This window comes from Antechinus flavipes, chromosome 1 (genome assembly GCF_016432865.1).
Source record: "Antechinus flavipes isolate AdamAnt ecotype Samford, QLD, Australia chromosome 1, AdamAnt_v2, whole genome shotgun sequence".
NCBI lineage: Eukaryota > Metazoa > Chordata > Mammalia > Dasyuromorphia > Dasyuridae > Antechinus > Antechinus flavipes.
This window is the reverse complement of record NC_067398.1, coordinates 431,150,666-431,173,671: the sequence shown is the minus strand read 5'-3', so window position 1 is coordinate 431,173,671 and position 23,006 is coordinate 431,150,666. Positions and strand designations below refer to the sequence as shown.

Here is a 23,006-nt window from a genome sequence, read left to right as displayed (position 1 = left end):
TTTTGTTCTTTGCTCTTAGCTTTACACTGTTGAAACCCCCTCAGTGCATTCAGGATGGGGAAAAGGCAAGACTACAAACCTCCCTACCTGTTAAATAAACATCTTTGTTTTGTGCTCTTTCATGCTGGGGAAAATTCTTGAAGCTCTGAAGAGTCAGAGGTGGGTGGGGACTCTGCTTTCGGGTTATATAAACCTGCTGAGTACTGTTCACCCTTGCACTCCCTTGCTGAACCCATTTTGGTCAACATTGGGGGTGTCCTTTCTAATAAATTCTTTTTTGATTTGCAACTGTCAATACTGAAAAATTACCTATGCCTATATCTTGTAAATAAAAAGCTATAATAATTTAAAAAATAAAATTAAAAAATAAATTCCTTTTTACCTAATAAAAGACTAAGACAAATTTCTTATTTATTAATTGGATGGGTTGGGCAGTGATCCTTACCACACATTGCCCAACTGGCCAGTTCAATTTGAGTGTAGAAACAAACACTACCATTTGATCCACTAATTGAATTTTATTGTCACAACCAAAAGATGCATAATTAATACTTAATGCATACTATATGCCCGGATAGGTACAAGGTAATGGAAGAAATATTTTTAAAAAAAGCATAATTACTCTTAATGCTCTGTATGGGCCATTAAGGACATTACTTTGGATGATAGATATGAATCTTCTACCTTAAGGGTAAACATAGAAAAGCAGCAAAATTAATATTTAGCAAATATAAGCAAAGTAATTGTATATTTTCATGGAGAAGAAAATTTGCCACAGAAGAGGATGCTGTTGGTTTTGTTGTGCCGGATAAAGAAGAGGAATGGGTGGTCAGGGATGAAGTTTGGCAGAATTTTTCCACAAATGGGCACTCGGAATATTGCAGCATCATCTTCCTCAGCACCTTCTTCATCAACTTCCACATAGGACTTGTGCAGGAACTTGGACAAAATCAGGCCTCCTTGAGTTGACATTCCAGAAAAATCAGCCTTGCCTCCTTCAAAAGCATCCAATATTCCAAAACTTCGAAGAAGAGATTCCATGTCATAATGCTCTGCTATTTTAAATTTGGGGAGAAACACACTCATTTCTGTTCTTTTCATCAAGTCTGGTTTTGTCCAGGCTACAAATTTCTCATAGGTCAATTCTGCTTCTACCTGGAAGATAATAGTTAAAAGTCATAAAATGCTGTTAAAACAGTCAATTACATTCATGCTGCAGGTCATTCCTTACTAAGATTAGTGATATGTTGAAGATTCAATTATCCTAGCCCTGTGAAGTAAGAGATCACTTTGGGGAAAGCAATACAATGATTATAGGATCACAGAGATCTAGGAGTGTAAGGAACTTTGGAGACCTATTGTTCAAACCCCTCACTTTACAGATGAGGAAACAGCTAAGATCTTTGCCCAAGGCCACACAGGGAGCAAGGCAGAGAGATGAGATTTAAACTCAGGCCTAGTGACTAAATTTAGCACCCTTTCTAATGCATCATACTGCCTGTCTCCAAAATGAGGGGTCGAAAACCCTGCTGTTCTTTTGTTTTCCAAAATTACTAAATCCAAGTACTGTGCTGGAGAAAATGAAAAAGACAGCTTCAGAAAACTCATATGGACAGATGCAGACAGAATTCAACAGAACTAGGATAAGAATTTATACAATAATATTTAAAATAAAATAACTCTGAAAGGTATAAAAACTATAGTGAGTAAAGGATCTACAATGAAGGATGCTACATACATTGTCAAAAGACTGGGTGTAGAATCATTTATGAAATGTAGATGTGAATAATGCAGGAATTTGATTTAAATCAGTATTTGTTACAAGGGTTTTGTGGGAAGTAAGGGGGAGAGAAAACAGATTTTTATAAATTGAAAAAAGTGAAATAAAAAAAAAGCCAAATTCAAAATATTGTCATGGATTAGTTGCTTAGATTGGTTTAGAGGAAAATAAATTGAGGTGAAAATACCATAATTACTAGAAGGGGGATAAATCAAGGGATAGTTGAAATCAAAGAACCTGGCTGGGAATGGGACTATAGTGCAATGGGTTTTTAATATTGTTTGTGTTTTGGTAGCCTGATGAAATCCATGAACCCTTTCTCAGAACTGTGTTTTTTAAGGCGTAAAAAAGAAAATTAAAAGTTTTACTTTTAATTAAATTGAATTAAACAGAATTTTAAATTTTTTGATTGAACTGAATCTGAATTAAAATTGAGTGAAAAATTCAATTATATTGAAATAGTTATCTAATTAGTATCTATCTATAGACAGCTAAATGGAGTACTGAATAAAGTACTAGGGCCTAGAAATCTAGCCTCAGATATTTACAAATTGTGTGACTATAGTCAAAACACTTAAATACTTTTTGCCTCAGTTTCCTCAGTTGTAAAATGGGAACAGGGAAGTGGTTCAGTGGATAGAATACCAGGCCTGGAATCAAGAAGACTCATCCTCCTGAATTCAAATCTGACTTCAGACACTTACTCATTGTTTGATACTGGACAAGTCACTGAACCCTACTTGCCTCAGTTCCTCATTTGTAAAATGAACTGGGGAAAGAAATGGCAAATCATTTCAAATATCCTTGCCCCCATTTCAAGTATCATGATCCCAAATGAGATCACGAAGTGTTGGATGTGACTGAAAAATGACTGAACAAAAAGAGTATAATAATAGTTTGTGCCTTCTAGGCTTATTGTGCAAATTAAATGAGATAATACCTAAAAAGTGCTTAACACCATAGGTACATAGTAGGCACTTAATAAATGCTTATATCTTATCCCTCTACCTACCTATCTTTTAAAAAATAAAGTTCATGGCAAACAGTTCTCATATGAAGTTCTCAAATAAAGACACCCCACTATAGTGCTTTTCTTGCTGTTAGCAGCTAAGTGGCATAGTGTATACAATGCTGGTCTTGGAGACAAATCCTTCCTAAAACTTCTTGTATGATTCTTAACAAATTATTTAACTTTCTACAGACTCAGTTTCCTCACCTGGAAAATGGAAATAATATTGGCCCTTATCTCACAGGGTTGTTTTGAGGATTAAATAAGATAATATTTGTTAAATGTTTTACAAGCCTTAAAAAAACTGTAGACATTTTAGCTAATGGCATTTTTTGTTGTTCTTTGTTTCTAGTATCAATCATAGTACCTGGCATGAAATAGGCACTTAGTACATTCTTGTAGCAATTGATTCCTTATTATAGATAGAAGAAATTATAGTTGAATATTTCCATGAGGAGTAAGACAAAGAGTGGCTAATTACAGGAATGAATTATATGTGTGTGAATGGGTAAGGGTGTGTGTGTGTGTGTGTGTGTGTGTGTGTGTGTGTGTGTATTCTATAAAGTTAAAATTAGGAGAGGATTTATACTTATCTAGCCCACTCCCTTCATTTCACAACTGAGGAAATGGAAGCCTAGAGGTCACACCAGACTCACACCAGTAAATATGAGAGCCAAATTGAAACAAAAGTCTTCTGAATCCATATGAGGAAACTGAAGTTTAAAGATATTAAATTTCTTCATTGCAAAAAGTAGTGCCATAATTAAAATCCAGATTTTCTGATTTATAGGATAATAGTATTCCATCCACAATATGAGAATTATCTCTATAATGAATTCTCAGATAAGCCTCAAGGAACAATGTAATATAATAGTATTAAAAGTTGTCATTTGATTTTGAGATCATTAACTTACCTTTTTTAGATCAATGTTTTCATCAGGAAGCATAATGATCATGCTCAGCTCCTCACCCACATAGGGGACCTCCAGGATTTTGGTGGATATTTCTTTTATGTAAGTAATTTTAAATGTTGCTTCCTTAAACATCATCTGCACTGGCTTTTTCTCGTTCTAGTGGGGAAAGGGTAGATGTGCCATTAACATCAGATTATTAAAAGTGCTAATAAAATTTACTGAAAAGATACATTTGGCTTAAAGAAACCTTTACAATGTATGCAAAGTTACTCCAGTTAAAAAGGAAAAAGAAAAAGACAATCACTACATGAAGTTCCAGAAAATTAGCCTATTGTTACCCAAGAGAAATTTCTTTATTCAGTCAAATTACCTGGAATCCTCCGTGTTTTCCAAAACAAGAAGTCAGGGTATTTTTTTAAATACACTTTGATAAAATAAAAGAGTCACAACATTACTCCTTATTTTCCAACACACCTATTTGACTAATATGAAACACTTAAAAAAAAGAAATCCTGGCATTTTCTTTGCCATGTCACAAAGCTACACTTGCTGCAGCGTGGAACTGTGTAAAGCATTTAAAAAATAATCCAGTTAGGGAGATTGAGGCATAGAGATGCCAAGGGATCTACTGTGAATATGCCTGAAGTTATACCAAACCTTTTCCCTCCCTCAGAATTGATACAGTTAGTACACAACAAAGGATATAAAAGTGCTGAGCTGGTGTATGTAAGCTACATCATTCCATGGCCCCTGAAAAACTGACTCTCTTGGAAGGAAGTAGAGATAACAAGCCATGGGATACCTTGTTGTGGAACAAGCCTCCATTGTTCTATTCCTGGGTGTTTTTCCAGCATTTCTCTGTGACTGTCTGTATTGCATATATGCTTGGGGAAACTTGCTATGTTGCAAGTTGCTTGCCCAAGTTCTTGGACACAAAGATTAAAGAAGGTCATGACGAGTCTATGTTGCTGATTCAATGACACCTGACTAAATACCTTCTGGACTATTCTTGATTCTCTCATGCATTTTTATATCAGATTTCATCAAAATGTTAGAAATCAAAAGACAGAATCCTTAAGAAGTCTACGCTACATTTTTCAATATTATTTTTTTATACCAGTAATCAGGATGCTGAAAACTTTTCCCACCTTTCTGGTCTTAAAAAACATCTCCCTTGTATAGTTTTCCTTGAACTGTTCATTCCACTTCCCTTTGAAATAGATGCCATTCACAAGGACCAGTCTAGTCACTGGACCAACTGAAGAGGTAGATAACATCTCTGCAATCTTACCTTGAAATAAAAACAGAAATACTTGAATCAGCGTTTGAAAAGAAAAGAAAAGAAAAGAAAAACTTTTACAAAGGGGAAATGTTCAATTCATGGTCAGAAATCCAGGTTCAACAATGTTGGAGTTAAAGTCTTTTAAAAATTTTTCTTTCTTGAATACCCTTTGAAGGCAAGGCTTCTTGTCCTTTTGTTATTGTAACCTCTGTCCCTAGAAGAAGATCTGGCACATAGTAAAGGATTAATAAATACTTTTGAATCATTGATAGAGCATTTACTATGCTCTGCTCTATGAGGGCTCTGCTCTAGAAGCAGCTTAGGACTTCTAATCCTTGAGTTGCTCATAGACTGATGATCTTAGAGAAATCAAAGGTGATTTAACGAATAAGATGATAAATGTGAAATACACAGTGAGAAGAAAATATTTTTGAAAACTAAAAAATGCATAATGGCATATGTAAAATATAATTCAATGAATTTTTTTAGATATAATGAAATGATTTACATCTGAGAAGGCAAAGGCCAAATAAATTAATCAGCTATAAAAGAAATTCATGCTGAGAAATGGTTTATAAATATGTTCATAATGAGACTGTGGGGCTCTCTAAACACCATCACAGTACTGGGTTTTTCTCCAATTTCATCACAAAGACTGATATGTAATTAATGAATAAAAGCTATGGTCTGTTGAAGTGTAGTAAACCCAAAGTAATAGCAGAAGTTTGGTGAGCCTACGGAGACAAAGGAAATCAAAAGAACCTGAATATACCAGATAAATCTAGCACCAATAAGGAGCTAGTGAGCAATTTAATAAATTAATATTCTGATTTACAATGCTCTTTTCTGAGTTCATGTTAATCAATACCTTAATATATCATAATATCTGATGCCAAAAGAAAATAAGCCATTAGATCAAACTTCCTAGCAAACAGTGGGTAAACTGAAGCTTATAGCTATTAAATGCATTGCCCTTGACCACATACACTCAAAAAGAGCAGAGTGGGGATTCAAACTTTTCACCTCAGATGAATGTGAAAAAAGAGCAAAGTGATTTTATGCTTCAATGGCTACATCTAGACATATCAGAATACTAGAGGATATCATAACACTAGAAAAAGATTGCTAGTCACATAGAAATCTCCCAGCTTGCTTCTTAGTTATCTAAATCCTAGGAAGTTTTGCCCTGACTTTGAATCAAGTAGAAAAGGCTGGTGTAATTTTACCCTGACTTTGAATGAGGGAGAGAAAGCTGATATAATTTATAAGCCATTCTCTCCCATCCTAAAAGATTATGTTTAGGAATAGAACTTGATATATATCCTGGAGGGAGAAAAGCAAGAGAATAAATCTGGAGGTCAGAAGCAGTGGAGAGAAGAAGCAACCACAAAGAGAAAGAGGCTGAAACAATGTCATTAAATCATAAAGGAAATATGATACATAATATGTTTCTGGAATCTGGTAGGACCTGAGAACACAGTTGTTGATTCTTTATTTCTCTCCCTAATTTTTATGCCTCTATCTCTTTTTAGAGGTCTTGTTTGTCTTTCTGCATTTACATTTTTTTGTCTCCTAAGGAAGAAATGTAATAAAAAATATTAGTTATCCACAATGCTAATAATCTGTGTTAGTTTTCAAATGTATCCGAAAGGTAATCGCTAGGAAGCCTCTTAAAAGAAGAAACATTTTTTTAATGTAAAAGGAAACATTCAAATTGCAGTATTTCACTAGAAAGAGATCTCTAACTGTAACCTCAAAGTTATGAAAGTTATTACTTTCTCTATATATCTATCTATCTCTCCCCCCCTCTCTTTCTCTCTCTCTCTCTTTCTCCCCTTTTCCCTCCCTTCCTCCCTCCTTGCCTCTCTCCCTCCTTTCCTCTCCCTTAGGTCAGAGAGATTATTTATAACAGGATTTCTCTTGGCCACAGGTCCTTAGTCTTCAGTTGGTGTCTTCTTTTTTTACACACACATACACACATATGCATAGGTATGTATAAATATATATGTACACATATTTTAATATCATTTATTTTCTTTTCAAACTTATGCTTGTTATTTTATGAATTTAAAAAGAATAAAGATATGAAGAAGGAAAGAAAGAGAAGGAAGAGAAAGAATAAAGAAGGAGGAGGAATCCCTATTACAAGTAATGAATGCATCAGTAGTGGTAGGAGTAATGAAAGGGACTGGCAGTCATTGCTCTAGTCTCTGCCATTTTTCCTCTTCTTCAAAAGACTGATTTTAGAGGAAAGTCATTCTAGAGAAGGGCCAAAGGGATCACTAGAGAGAGATCCAAAGTGTGGAAGATGAATGAGATTGATTGGCAATGACTATTAACTTTATGGTGCTGCTCTCTTGATAAGTAATATTCAACAATTACATAGAATCTTATGACTTATGAAACTCTTCATATAAATTATGCCATTGGATTGTGGAATAATATCTTTAGATACAGAAAAAAAAGACTACCTGATCAGTCCCTCCTCATTTTACAGAAGGGAAAGTGACGTCAATAGTGACAATGGCAATATTTAAATGCAAGTTCTTTCACTTCAGTGTCAGGTTTTCTTCTACTCTAGTCCACTGCTTCTCTTAAAAGCAATCCTGTTAGGCAATTATAGGATTAGTTCCACTTCTCTGGGGCAGCTGGATGGTGCAGTGGATAGAGTACTGGACTCATCTGCCTGACTTCAAATCTGGCTTCTGACACTTACTGGCTGTATAACTTAATCCTGCTTGCCTCAACTTCTTCATCTGTAAAATGAGCTGAAGAAGGAAATGATAAACCACTCCAGATATCTTTGCTAAGAAAATCCCAAATGGAGTCTTGAACAATCAGGTACCACTGTTACTGAGAACTGTTACTCAGAGTATTTAAATACCTTGTCCATAATCATATACTTAGTAAGAGTCAGAGGCAGCCTTTGTATCAGGTCTCTTCTGTTTACAAGTTTTTTGTTTGTTTGTTTTTTTGTTTTGTTCTGTTTCAGTGGGCTATATTTACTGGATCCCACAGTTCTATTTGAAAGGGACAACCACTCTCTCTAACCACTTTCACAGCGGTTATTACTAAAATATTACTAAATATTACTAAAATAATCAACATATTACAAACAAATGTAATGTGTGACCTTCAGTTTTCCCTGCTATCCAGGTATTTATATGTTTCCTGGACTCCTCTGGGGCCTTAGCAAAGGAAAGTTCTCCCAGCTCTTCATTGTAGAAATTTTGGCAAGCTTCTTTAAATGTCTATGAAGAGAAAATGTAAAGCAACATTTATTACTAAATAGATTAAGATTGTGAAAATAATTGTGCTCTTCTTGAAAAGCAAATTAATTCAAGTGCTAGACTCGCATTGGACATAATACATTATTCCTCCTCTTTTTAATTTACAAAAATAAAATTTAAAAAAATTTAAAAAACAAAGATAATTTATAGACAGAGAAAAATATGCCTACACAGTCGAGAAAAGATAAATTGTACCTTGGAAATTAGTTTTAAATTCCAATTTTTAGTATATTTAGTTTATGTAAAATGTTACCAGGACGATCATGATCATGTTATCAAGAGCCTTTAACTATTTCTCCCCACAACCTACTTTCATTTACGTTCTTTATCATTTAATCGATTCAACTTACTGAGAGGAAATTGTAATTTTTTTCTCCAAAGAGTTTGTTAGCGGTTCTCAAGGAGTGGTGGGTACTAGATTTGTTCACTTCATTGAGAAGAGTCTGAAGATCCCTGTGGATGTCCCCACCTCTGTTTAAAGAAAGTACCTATTAAATAAAGGGAAACATATTAAAATCCTTCTTAGCATTGACCTTCAGCCTCCAAGGAACCACCTGCTGACAGCAAAGCCTGTGACAATACTAGAACACCATACCTCAGACGAAAAAGGATGACTTGGTTTATTTTAAATGAAAGGACTTGATTCATATTAAGAGAGGGACACTACTTAACAAGACCTTTATTTTAAAAAAGAGTAAAAGACAAATAGGAGCTGGAACAAAAGAATTCTGGGGCAGATGATACCAGAATTGTAAAGAATGAGGTTTCCTCTGCAAAACTGTTCAAATCCATACTACTTCTATCAAAGCCATTGGGGTCAGAATACTGAGGGGTAGTGATCATGGTTGTCATTGTTGTTTTAACTTCCATTACACAAAACCCTGTGGATCCATTAAATCACAGAAGAGATTTTTGATCCTTTCATTATTCAGATGGTAACTAATGAAGTAATTAGCTAACTACATGTGTGCTCTGTGAGGTGATTAACATACCTTATTAGTTATTCAATCTCTATGACAGATAAAGTAAAATTGTCTTGATCATTTTTTCCAAATTAGAATTCTAACAAGAACTGTTCTAATTAAAACAATTCCATTGTGATACTTGTTTTACCCTCTACATAATTTTAGAAGTCCTTTCTCTATGTAGCCTGTCTTTCATCAAAGCTCAGTTGTGTTTTGTGTATGGTTGTGTAAGTAGAAGGAGATAAAATCCCAGATTAGGGGAGAGAATGCTGAGCACAACATTATGTTTAGTATCAGGAATGGAGTTGGTGCCAGAGATTCTTGGGGAAAAGACACAGAGAAAGAAGCAGCAGGTATATATGAGCAGCTAGCTCCCCAAGAGGTCCCTGATTTATAAGCTAACCTGCCTTAGAAGGGACCTCTTTGATGAAGTTAAGATCCTCTCTCTTGGTTTAAGCTTGGGTCTTATCTTGCTCCCATCTAGAAAGCTAATTCATGCTTGTATTTTGTCTGGTATATCCTAATCTGTAGTGTGCAGACAATTTCTGCTTGCTTAGATTAGTAGAGTTTTATTCTTTGTAAAGGTTTCTTATATAACCAATGTTTGGTGGGGAGGAACCAAAGTGGTGTGCTGGAGCCATCTTCCATTGTCTTATGAGAGCTTGAAAACTAATTATTAAATTTTGAATGTGAGTGTTTATACTTCAGAAACTGACAAAGGCTAAAAATCAGGGCTTGATTTATTGTTTTGCTCATTGCTTAGATTAATAAAGTGATGTTGAATATTTTAATGTGTTAAAGATAAAATATATATCAAATATTATGCAGCACACCCCTGGTCCTATGGGATAGAAACTATTTCCAGCAATGACCTAGAAGTTGAATATGACCAAATAGCAAGATTTTACACTTTTGCAGAAGGTAAAATGTCCTACAATATTGGAAGAGAAACAGTTCTCCAAAGTAATAAACCTCTCAGAAGGAAAGGAAGATTATTTAAATGACATGAGAACTTTAGTTTTACAGAAGTTGAGGTAAGTAGGATTATAGATTTAGAAGTCACCTAGTACAATCCTTCATTTTACAGATGAGTACTCTAAAGTTACATAATTTCCCCACATATCAGGTAGTATCAGAGCCAGCACTTGAACCCAAGTTTTCTGACTCCAAATTTACTGGATTTTTTTTTCATTGTACACTGGAAATTGATATTGAGTCACATTTGGAAAATTGACTATATTCATCAGGCTGACATTTCTTTGTTTGTTTTGGAGCCTCCCCTCAAGCAAGCAATTACTTGAAAGATTTTGTGATTCATTATTAAATGGGTATATGTCTACACATGTGTAAGTATATCAGTTCATTGTTTCTATGTGTTTACATCAACATTCCTGAGGTTCATTTGATTGGGACAAAGAATTGCTTTCTTTAACTGTAAGCAAGAACACCTTATCTGGTAAAAGCCTCATTTCTAAAATATATAGAGAATTGACTCAAGTTTATTAGAATGCAAGTCATTCTCCAATTAATAAATAGTCAAAGTATATGAACAGACAATTTTCAGATAAAGAAATTAAAAGCAATTTAGTCATATAAAAATGCTCTAAATCACTGTTAATTAGAGAAATGCAAATTAAGACAACTCTGAGGTCCTACTTCATACCTCTCAGATAGGCTAAGGAAAAGCTCATAATGAATATTTCAGGGGATGTGGGAAAACTGGGATACTAATACATTGTTGGTAGAGTGGTAAACTGATTCAACAATTCTGGAGAGCAATTTGGAACTATGATCAAAAATACTATCAAACTGTATACTTTTTGATCCAGCAGTGTCTATACTGGGTCTGTATCTCAAAGAGATCATCAAAAAGGAAAAAGGAACCACATATGCAAAAATGTTTGTAGCAGCATTTTTTGTAGTGGCAAGGAACTGGAAACTGAGTGGATGACCATCAGTTGGGGAATGCCTGAGTAAATTATAGTATACGAATGTTACAGAATGTTATTGTTTTAGAAATGACCAGCAGTGATGATATGATGGTATACTTAGAGAACCCCAGACAGTCTACTAAAAAGTTATTAGAAACAATCCACACCTTTAGCAAAGTTGCAGGATATAAAATAAACCCACATAAGTCATCAGCATTCTTATATATCACTAACAAAATCTAACAGAGTTACAAAGAAAAATTCCATTTAAAATAACTACTGATTGTATAAAATATTTAGAAATCTATCTGCCAAGGAATAAAGAAAAAAAAGAATACCAAAAAAAAAAAAAGAAAAAGAAATGATCAGCAGGATGATTTCAGAAAGGATTGGAGAGACTTATATGAACTGATGTTAAGTGAAGCAAGTAGAACCAAGAAAACATTGTTCACAGCAACAACAAGATTATGTGAGGATCAATTCTGATGCACACGGCTCTTTTTAATAATGAGGTGATTCAAGGCAATTCAGAGACTTATGATAGAAAATGCCATCCATATCCAGAGAGAAAATTATGGAGACTGAACATAAATCAAAGTGTAGTATTTTCACCTTTGCTGTTTGTTTGCTTGTTTGCTTTGTTTTTCTTTCTTGTGTTTTTCTCCCTTTGATCTGATTTTTCTCATGCTGCATGATGCATATGGAAATATGTTTAGAAACATGTTTAACCTGCATCAGATTGCTTGCTATTTAGGAGAGAGGGAAAAGAAGAGAGAGGGAGAAAACTTTGGAACACAAGATTTTGCAAAGTTGAATGTTGAAAACTATCTTTATATATATTTGGAAAAATAAAATATTATTTTATTTATTTTTATTTTTTAAATAATAGCTTTTTTATTTTCAAAATACATGCAAAGATATTTTCAATATTTACCCTTGCAAACTCCTGTGTTCCACATTTTTCTTCTTTCCCCCACACCCTTCCCTACATAGCAAGCAACCCAATATATATTAAACATATGTAATACATTTTTTTCTTGTCTAATTGATTTTTTCATTAAAGCTTTTTATTTACAAAACATATGCATGGATAATTTTTCAACACTGACCCTTGCAAAGCCTTCTGTTCCAAATTATCCCCTCCTTCCCCCCACCCACTCCCCTAGATGGCAGGTCAATGCAAAACATGGGCATAAAATATTCTTTTATACATAATTCTACATTTAACATGCTGCACAAGAAAAATCAGATCAAAAAGGAAAAAAATGAGAAATTTAAAAAGCAAGCAAACAGCAACAAAAAAGTGCAAATACTATCTTGTGATCCACATTCAATCTCCAAAGTCCTTTTTCTGGATGGAGATGACACCCATCACAAGTCTATTGGTTCTAATCACTTCATTTAGCATCAGTTCATGTAAGTCTCTCCAGGCCTTTCTGAAAACATCCTTTTGATCATTTTTTGTGAAGTAATACTATTCCATAACATTCATATACTATAATTTATTCAGCCATTCCCAACTGATAGACACTACAAAAATTGCTGCTACAAACATAAAACATTATTTTTTTTAAAAAAGAAAGAAATGTTATCTGGCATCTGATACACATTAGACATCAGGAAGAAGGATCAATGATGACACTCTCATATATCATAGATCTTAGAGTTAGAAGAAAACTCAAAATTCATCTGTTCCAATTCCCTTGTTTTTACATATGAAGATAGTGAGACATATAGAAATATAAGACTTTCCAAGATCACAAGATAGCAAATATCAGAGACATTATTTAAACCCTTAGTATAAGCAAAAGAAAACCTTAATGAAATTGTAGTAGATTGAGGGAGGGGGAGAAGAGACCATATTGAATTGGATATTCACTGATTCTGCATTTTGGTTTCTCACAGAATTTGGTTTTAGACTACAAACTTTCAGCTCATATACTTTGTACCCATGATAGAGATTGATTGATAGATAGATTGATTGAAATACAGGAATTCAAGTGAAAATTTTGTATAATTGGACATAGACTAAAATAAGACTTATTGGGTGAATAAATTGGAAAGATTTAGTCACCTGTGATTCTTGAAGGTAGATGAGGAATAGTAGGATGCCCACTACTTACAAAAATATTGTTGCCTGAAGGATCACTTTTGAGACAGACCAACTCCAATTTCTATAAATGTGAAATGACATTCTGAGGGCTGGGGTGCTAGACATGCTAAATGAGTGGCTATAGTAGGATTAGGTTGCGGAGGAATTTATGGTAATTGATGAGAAATTATTAAGGCCATAAGGATACTCTCTAAAGCTTCAACCTAAGAAATGGTTAGTATGAGGCTATTGATAGATTATTAGCCTAATGATAGAAGAGAGAGCACTGGAGAGACCTTGCCTATAACAAAGGATTACTTTCATATATCTGAGCAGACCCAACAGGGGATAAAACAGTGAACAGGACAGTGGATCCTGTTCCAAAGGCTCAACTTGATGTTTGTCCAGGAGTGAAGGAACTGACCATTAGGCAGTTTTATTGGCATATGGCAAGTGGCCCATCCCTGGGCAGAGTAAATGCTTCTGGAGAAATGAAGGAGAAAAATTAACACTGAATTTTGTTCAGTCTTCTGACTTCATTATTATGTAAATGATTTACTTACTCTCTTTCCTCTCCCTTATCTATCATAATCCTCTGATTACCACACACTTTTGACTTTATTTCTGTAATCTCATTTATATCTGTCCCCTTTTCTCTACTCCCATTACAAAGGGTCTGGATATATTGCAATAGTCTATTCATAGGTCTTCCCACTTTCACTCTCTGCTGTTTCCAATTCATATTTTGTTTTCCTATCTTTCTTTCCAACTGGAACTTACTAGAAACCTAAAATGTTTCTTCAACTCATGAAAATGAAGAAAAATGTTTATATACAAATATATTTACCTCCCATAAATGGTCCCTAGCTATGCAGTATTGTTTTGTTTTGTTTTTATGACAAATTATGTACTTCTGATTTTATCCAAGTCTTCAATGTTACTAACCAGGAAAGAACACTAAATAATGGCTTTCTTTTTAAAGAAGGATCAGAAATGAAGAGAAAAACCCAGCTATCTTACATGTTTTCTTGTACTAAAAAACATACCTTTACAATCTGAGCTGCTGTGTTTCCTTTGGCCCCTAGAAAAAGCATGCCAAGGGCAGATGAGATGCTCAGAGGAGAAAAAACCACATTTTGTGAGTTATCTTTTTCACTCAATTTTTTCAGAAGGTTAATGGCAAAGGGACCATTTGCTTCAGAGATGAAATCCATAATGAAATCTAGGAAAGAACACAAAATTACATAATTGTTGTCTTTCTTTTCAGTCATATGCAACCTTTCCTGATTCCCTTTTTTTTTTTTTTTTTTTTTTTTGGCAAAGATACTGGAGTAGTTTACCATTTCCTTCTCCAGCTCATTTTACAGATGAAGAAACTGAGGCAAACAGAATTAAATGATTTGCCCAGGATCACACAGTGAGTAGGAGTCTGAGGCCAGATTTGAACTCAAGAAGATGAGTTTCCTGACCTGGTCCTCTATGCACTGTACTACCTCATGGTCTTAATGTTACATAGAATTACAAATTATTCTATCTTTAGCCTTAAGAGTTAATTCTGAGATTTACTCAACAAATAAACATATTTATTTGCTCAAATATTTATTCAATTTTCTCATTTTTTACTCAATTTACTCAATATTTACTCAAACATATTTATATATTCAACAAGTTTATTTACTCACCAAATAAACATTTATTTAGAAAAAAAAAGAGGGGAGATCAGGCTTACTGTTCTTTTGTTAGCCATATATTCATAGGGGCTAGTATGGTCTTTAAAAATTATCTGTTCTTCCAAATTTATAAGTGAGGAAACTGAGGTGAGAATGTTTAGCCTTCCCAAGGTCACAGAGATAGCAGAACCAGATTCCAACCACATCTTTTAACTCTAATATCAGTGTATTTTCTAATACTAAAATCTTTGTGTGAATTTCATTATGGAAGTCGCATGTTTCTTTATGTGAAAATAACCTCCACATCACAAAGGAAGGACATAGACCCTCTGGATGTCTACTTTTCTATAAAAGAAGAGACTGTGAACTTATTTTCTTCCCTTTCTCATCAATTTCTTTTGTTCAATATTTATCCATCCCCCAGAAACCTCTTCATCCTGGAAATTCATTTCTAGTCATGGAACTCTTATTCTCAACTTTTCTCAGGTTGAACAATTCCTTCCAATTTCCTCCATGTGCCCAAATCATTAATAAATATTTATTAAGTACTATGTACTTGGCATTTTGCTAAGTGGTGAGCATTCAAAAAGAACCAAAAAACAGCAACTGTCCCCACAGAGATTATAATGGAATGGGGGAGACAACATACAGACAGAGACAAAACAAGCTATTCCAGAATAAAAAGGAAATAAATTTTAAAAAGAAAGAAAGAAAAAAGAAAAGAAGAAAGAAAAAAGAAAGAAAAAAAGGGAAAAAAAGAAAAAAGAAAGAAAGAAAAAAAGGAAAAAAGGAAAGAAAGCAAGAAAGAAAGAAAGAAAGGAAGGAAGGAAGGAAAAAAGGAAAGAAAGAAGGAAAGAAAGGAGGAAGGAAAGAAGGAAAGAAGGAAAGGAAAGAAGGAAAGAAAGAAAGAAAGAAAGGAAGAAAGAAAGGAAGGAAGGAAGGAGGGAAGGAAGGAAGGAAGGAAAGAAGGAAAGAAGGAAAGAAGGAAAGAAAGAAAGAAAGAAAGAAAGAAAAAAGAAAAGAAGAAAGAAAGAAAAGAAGAAAGAAAGAAAGAAAGAGGGGGAGAGGGAAAAAGAGAGAGAAGGAAGGAGAGAAGAAGGGAGGAAGAAACAGAGAAAGAAAAAGAGAAAGACAGAAAGAAAGAGGGGGGAGGGGTAAAGAAAGACCTCCTAGAAAATCATACTTGAGCTAAGCTTTGAAGGAAATTAGAGTTGCTAAGAGGCCAAGATACTCTATGCATGAAAGACAATCTTCACAAAGACAAAAAGGCTATAAATATTGTATAATATAAGCAGCATTGCAAGATGTCTAGTTTGACTAGGCAATAAAGTCTGTGAAAGGCAATTATCCATCTATCTATCTACCTACCTACCTACCTACCTACCTACCTACCTACCTATTACTAGAAATAGGAGTTGGAATCAGGGGGGAAAGTGCTATAGACACCAAACATGGGAGTTTAATAAATTTAATCTTAGATGTGGTAGGGAGCCATATGTACAGTAAATATATATGTATCTACGTGTGTGAATATATGTATGTATATATATATATATATATAAATAGAGAGAGAGAGAGAGAGCATATGTGTGAATATATATATGTATATTTGAGTGAGTGTAGTGTGTGTGTTTGTGTATGTGTGTGTTTATGTGTGTGCGCGCTAGGTAAGACAATGGATGGAGTCAGGAAGACTCCTCTTTGTGGATTATAATCCAGCCTCAGACATTTAGTAGCTGGGTGACACTGGGTAAGTCACTTAACCCTGTTTGCCTTAGTTTCTCTTCTTGTAAAAAGAACTAGAGAAGGAAATAACAAACCATTTTAGTATGTCTGCCAAGAAAACCCCAAACAGGGTTATTAAGAGCTAGTCATGACTCAAAATGACTGAACAACAATAGCAAAAAGAAAAATATATCTATAACTATCTATTGAGAGATCATGTAGAGAGACATGATATCTCCTCATGTGTCAGAACATATCCTCATTGAGGTCAAAGATTATTTAATTTCTACTTATACACGCCTTGTGTCTAGCACACACCTATTAGGTACCTATTAAAGGCTGCTTATTGATTAATTAGTTGAGTAATTACTTGCTGGTGAAAGGATAAGAAATGCAGTATAATCACTGATTATTCTGTTGCAGGGCTAAAGTTCTATCAGCTCATTGACCCAATCTTTGTCCAGAGTAAAATTGGAGTAGGGGCAGTGAGCTAGTCACATTTCTATTTTGGCACTTTGGCAACTGAGGTGCAGATAGAGTGGAATGGAAAGAAATTTGAGACAGTGAGATCAATTAGGACACTGCTGTCGTAGTACAAGTGAGAGGTGATGAAGACCTGAACTCGGCTGGTAGCTATCGAAGTGGAAAGGAGATGGATACAGTAGATTTTGGAGTGGTAAAATTGACAAAACTCCTCAACAGACTGGATATATGGCATGAGGGAGAGTGAGGTCTTGATGACTCAGGTTAAGAAACTAAGTTGCTGGAGGGATGTTAGTACTCTAATGAGAAAAGGGGAAGTTAGGAAGAGGGGTGGATTGGAGAGGGAAGGGAGGATAAAGTGTTCTGTTATGGAGCCCTTCAGCAAACAGAACAATGTGAAATTGCACAAGTGTTAGTCATGCAAATGATTTTTTAGCAACCTCTGTTTGCATTTATAATTTTAATTAATTCATCACTTAAGATTTGTACCATAAACATATCATTCATGTAGCTACAACAAAGAATTTTTGGCTCAGTTACCTCTTTTTAAATAAAAAAAATAAAGAATTAAGAAGAGAAGACATTGAAAAAAGTAATTCCAGATGGCAAATTTGCAAATCAAGTGTGACTATGACAATGAAAAGGGAAAAATAGGTACTTTTCTTTTAGGATTAAGAAAAGTCAACAGTTTCAAGAAAAGATGTTAGGATTAGTGGATGGGGTACATTCTTGCTAAATGAGATCATGGTCATAAATTATTATTCCTCAGAATAATCCAGCTCTTATATTTTACAGATGAAGAAAAGAGCTAAGAAATGCAAAGCCAATTCTACAATGTCAGCAGCAATCACACATAAGTCCTGATTTATGGCTTATAGAAACAAGCATCTTGAGCTACCATTCATTGCCCTGATAAGGAGCTTTACTGTAGTATAGAGAAAACATTAATATTCAGAATGTTTCTTTCCAATTGGTTCTCTTTAAAAAAGTTTGTATACATTTTGAGACCTATCAACTGAATAACATCAGAAATTTTTCTATATTGACATCACCTTTTCTTTTTACTGGACGTTTAAAATATTTTGGTTTTATGAGACTATAATGACGTTTCTGGAAGACCAATCTCCTGGGGATATCTGTAATTGTCACTGATAAACATCTAAAGAAGTAGGCAGAAATAACTAAGTGAACATCAAACATTTGCTCAGAGAATGTCAGTTATCAATGCAATGCTAATGAGCATGGATCTGGAGGCTAAAATATAAAAACCTTAAAATGCTTGTCAGAAAAATCTTTTGAAAGATGAAAGAATTAGACCTTTGCCTGTCAGGTCAGTTTTATTGAGATCAAAACTAAACAATATCTATATATATATCTATATATCTATACATATATATATAGTGAAAGGGATTGTGTGTATGTGTGTGTGTATGTGTTATGTGTGTATCATTTTTAAAAACAGCATGCTTTAGTCTATAGGGTATTGGAATTGGAAGCAGGAAGACCTGAGTTTAAATCCTGTCTCAAACACTTATTAACTTATTATTATGCCTAAGCAAGTTACTTAAATGTCCACTACCTCAGTTTCTTCATCTGTATAATGAGGGGATTGAATTAGATAGTTTCTAATAATATTCCTTCCATCTTAAAATCTGGGATCTTATGGGGAAGAACTGGTGGCACAGTAAATAGAGTGCACAGCCTGGAATCAGGAAGATCTGATTCAAATCTGGCCTCAGATATTTACTAGCTACACAAATGGGCAAATTAACTGCTCTTTTCCCTTAGTTTCATCAGCTGTAAAATGAGGATAACATCTACCTCACAGGATTGTTGTGAGAATCAAATAAGATGATATTTGTAAAACTTAGCATAGTGCCTGGCACAAAGCAGGTATTATATAAATGATACTATAATATATAATATAATATCATTAACATAATAAAAATATAGAAATGCTTGCTCCCTTCCTCTTCATCCTATGGTCCTGTGACCTGATCCCTGGTCAGGCATTATAACTTCCTCTCTCAGAATACCACAACCCCCAGCTCAGTCCTCTTGTCTTTGCTACATGCTTCAACTCCTGTAAAATCTGGCATATTGTTAAATAATTTTACTTCATTCACCTCTTCTCCCTCTCTTCCCCCCTCTCCCCGTTCTCCCTCCCTCTTCCCCCACTTCTTCCCCCCTCTTCCTGTCTCTCCCTCTTCCTCCCTCCCTCCATCTCTACTTCCATCTCTCTCTGTCTCTCTCTGAGTCTCTCTCTCTCTCTCTCGCTCTCAGTCTCTCTCTCTCTGTCTCTCTCTATGTGTCTCTCTCTCTCTGTCTCTATCTCTCTCTGTCTCTGTCTCCCTGTCTCTCTCTCTGTGTCTCTGTGTCTCTCTCTCTCTGTGTCTCTCTCTCTCTGAGTCTCTCTCTCTCTCTCTATGTCTGTCTGTCTGTCTCTGTGTGTGTGTGTGTCTCTCTCTGTGTGTCTCTCCTTCTGAGTCTCTCTGTGTCTCTCTCTGAGTATCTCTCTCTGTTTCTGCCTCTCTGTCTCTCTCTGTGTGTCTCTGTGTGTGTCTCTCTCTCTTTCTGAGTTTCTCTCTCTCTCTCTGAATCTCTTTGTCTCTCTGTCTGTCTGTCTCTCTCTGTATGTGTGTGTGTATGTGTCTCTGTGTGTGTGTGTCTCTGTGTCTCTCTGTGTCTCTCTCTGTCTCTCTATCTCTCTTTCAGTCTCTCTCTCTCTCTCTCTCTCTCTCTCTCTCTCTGTGTGTGTGTGTGTGTGTGTCTCTGTCTCTGTCTCTGTCTCTGTCTCTGTCTCTGAGTCTCTGTCTCTGAGTCTCTGTCTCTGAGTCTCTCTCTCTCTCTCTCTTCTCTCTCTCTCTCTCTCTTCTCTCTCTCTCTCTCTCTCTCTCTCTCTCTCTCTCTCTCTCTCCTCTCTCTCTCTCTCTCTCTCTCTGTCTCTCTCTGTCTCTCCCCCTCCTCCTCCCCCCTTCTCTCTTCCCCTCCCTGAGAAAGTAGATGATATATGCTTAGGAAGCATCTGTAATATCCCAATTCTTGTAGCTTCACACTATCAGGGCTAGAGTTAATGCTGACACCTGATTTTGCTTAACCAATTTTAGGTCAGAACTCTCAAACTTAAGCAAATCACCAAACTCAACTTCCCTGGTAGCAGAGATTATAAGTTTGTGCCACCAGAATCAGCCCACTTATTCCTGAATTCCTTCTTTGATCCACAAATTTCTACATTTTGAGAATATTACTTTGTCCCATCCCATGCTTCCAAAACATGGAATCACAGAGTCACAAAATCTTTGAGGTAATCCAGTTCAACCTATGCCTAAGAGAGAGAGCAGGAATCCAGTCCATAACATTCTTAACAAATGGGCATTCAACTTCAGTTTGTATCTCAGGAAACTCACTATGTACTAAGAAAGACAAATTTTGAAAGTTTTTAAAAAAGTTTTTAAAATACAGACTGTTATTTAATCATGTCTTCTCCATCTTATACTTCTTATAATTTTCTATAGATATTTTGTTTTTAACATCCTTCATTTTTGCAAAATATCATCTTCCCTTCCCCCTTCTTCTCTTCCCAGAAAGTCATCCTTTATAACAAAGAATAATAAAGAAAAATTCAATGAAATAAATCTACCTATCAAGCAACTGCAACATTAAATAGAGTTTTACACATTTATAGTCTCATTCGTATTCTAACTTTTTTTTTTTTGGTTTTTAAATTCAAGTACAGTATTTAACACTTAACTCTGTTACAATTTATGCTACTAGATTTGGTCAATCAGTAAAACATAATAAATCCTTTGGGGATTCTAATTCTATTGTCTAGAATCACAGAATCATGAAAATGTTAGTACATGCTTAAACAGAACAAGGACAAGAAGAGTCCCGAAGGCAATCCTCTTTAGAGTATCTCAACCAAGTTGTCAGAAAGCCCCTGAATAAAGATTTCCAGAACCACAGGACTTGTAAAATAAATATACTGAGCCTGGAGCCAAGAAAACTCATATTCATATCTGGCCTCAGATAATTATCAGCTGTTTGACTCTGGATTGTAAAATGTGTACAATAATAGCACCTACCTCCTAAGGTTGTTATGAAGATCAAATTGGATAATATTTCTAAAGTGCTTGGCACATAGTAGGGGATATATATGTATATATATTCTATATATGTATGTATTCATGTGTCTATATATACATATATGTAAGTAGATATATTTATTCTCTTCCCTTCAAGATGACAATAGATAGATAGATAGATAATGTTAATTCACTTCCCTCTATTCATTTGGACCAAATGTACAACTCTATAGAAGTGAGAGAACTCAGGTGAGGAGAACTTTAGAGGGTTTATTTTCCAAATGTTCTCTCCTTGCTCTCTTCTATAGCCTAATATTTAAAGTCCATAAAAATTATACATCTTACTCTCAACCATCATCTGAAACCAAAAAGAACTTCCAAAGTAAAAGAATATCCATTTCAATGTAATCACAGCCAGAACTAAACTAAACAAATGGAAAATCTCCAAGTAAGCAAAACCCTTGGCTCCTTCCCAAGCTTGCTTGATAGTTATCATGTATAGACCAAATGGGTGGCCATCTAGAGCTACTATGCAGAAGAGGGAGGAGGAGGAGAATTCCTAATACAATAAACCCACAGACTGCCCTGCTTTAGTTTTTCTTGCATTCTTCCTGTTTCTCTTGCACTCCCTACACTGACTTCCCTTCCTCCTTGTTCTCAACCATTCGGTTCAACCTATAGATCACTCCCTCCCTTCCTCTCCCAGAACTGTTATAGTAGATCAGGGAAGGAGATGTCCAGGTGTGAGAGCCAAGTGATTGACTCTCCCCTCTACTATACCAGTATTCTTGCTGCTGCTGCTGCCGCCACCGATGCTATGGTTCACTTAATCCCCCAGACCGTTGTTTGAGTCCTTGCAGATGCTGCTGCTACTCTTGGCGTGAGAGGTGGAGGGAAGGAAGTACAGTACTTCGTGCTAAGTATTAGAGCTGAGGGAGGCTGAGTCAGAGGGACGGATGTTGATTCTGTGCCCCAAATGCAGGGTGGTGTGATGGAAAAGAATTACAGACTTACTGCTAGAAGATACAAATCCAGATGTTACTTAATTTATTAGCTGAATGGCCACCAAGAAATCTCTCTTTGAAGCTCAATTTCCTGCTCTATCAAATCTGGTAACAATAATGCCAGTCTTACAATGTTTTTTCCATGAGGAATAAATGAGATAACATAAGTGCTATGTGCCATAAGATGTGCCCAGGAGGGTGGAGCTCAACTGCAGAACATCTGGTTTTACCAGAGACTGGCTAAGGCTGGCCAGCAGCCAACACAACATCCTTTCCTGATCTGAAGGCACCATGTCTAGAGGGAAGCTTTTGTAGAGTTTAAGAAACTTTGCAAGGATCCACTTGCCAGCCTGTGGGACCAAGAAATTTTTAGCTTTAGGAATAACATCTATATAATTGTGCGTATCTATGTTGCCCCTGAAGCTAATAATCTTCTTCACTTAGTACATGGGATAGGTAGATTAGACAGTTCATAATTTGGGCCCTGAGTTAGTGAGATAAAAGAAGAGGTAAAATTCAACATGAAAGAAAAGGAAAGAGTTGGGCTGGCTGTTTTTTGTGAACTCTTAAATGATATATTTTTATAATTCAATGCAATATCCTTGTTTTCTTCTTTGATTCTACGTATTTTATTTTAAAACACTTTTAAATTAAAAAATGCTTTTCTGAGAAGAGGTCCCTAGGTTTCACCAGACTGCCAAAAGAATCCATGATATAAAATTACAAAATCATGCTCCAGTAGTGTTATCCAAGATTGGGAGACATGATACAGATGT

The 23,006-nt window shown here is 35.3% G+C and overlaps 1 protein-coding gene across 1 annotated transcript; it reads right to left on the bottom strand.

Annotated features, from left to right (window-relative positions):
• Window positions 1–503: 503 nt before the first annotated feature.
• Window positions 504–22,135, bottom strand: LOC127543701 (serpin B6-like). The gene is made up of 7 exons (XM_051969951.1): window positions 22,007–22,135; window positions 14,310–14,485; window positions 8,626–8,763; window positions 8,119–8,236; window positions 4,852–4,994; window positions 3,704–3,859; window positions 504–1,155 (listed from the first exon to the last, which is right to left on the bottom strand). The coding sequence occupies exons 2-7, from the start codon at window positions 14,475–14,477 to the stop codon at window positions 754–756; spliced, it is 1,125 nt and encodes a 374-aa protein (XP_051825911.1). The 5' UTR covers window positions 14,478–14,485; window positions 22,007–22,135; the 3' UTR covers window positions 504–753.
• Between the last annotated feature and the right edge of the window lie 871 nt (window positions 22,136–23,006).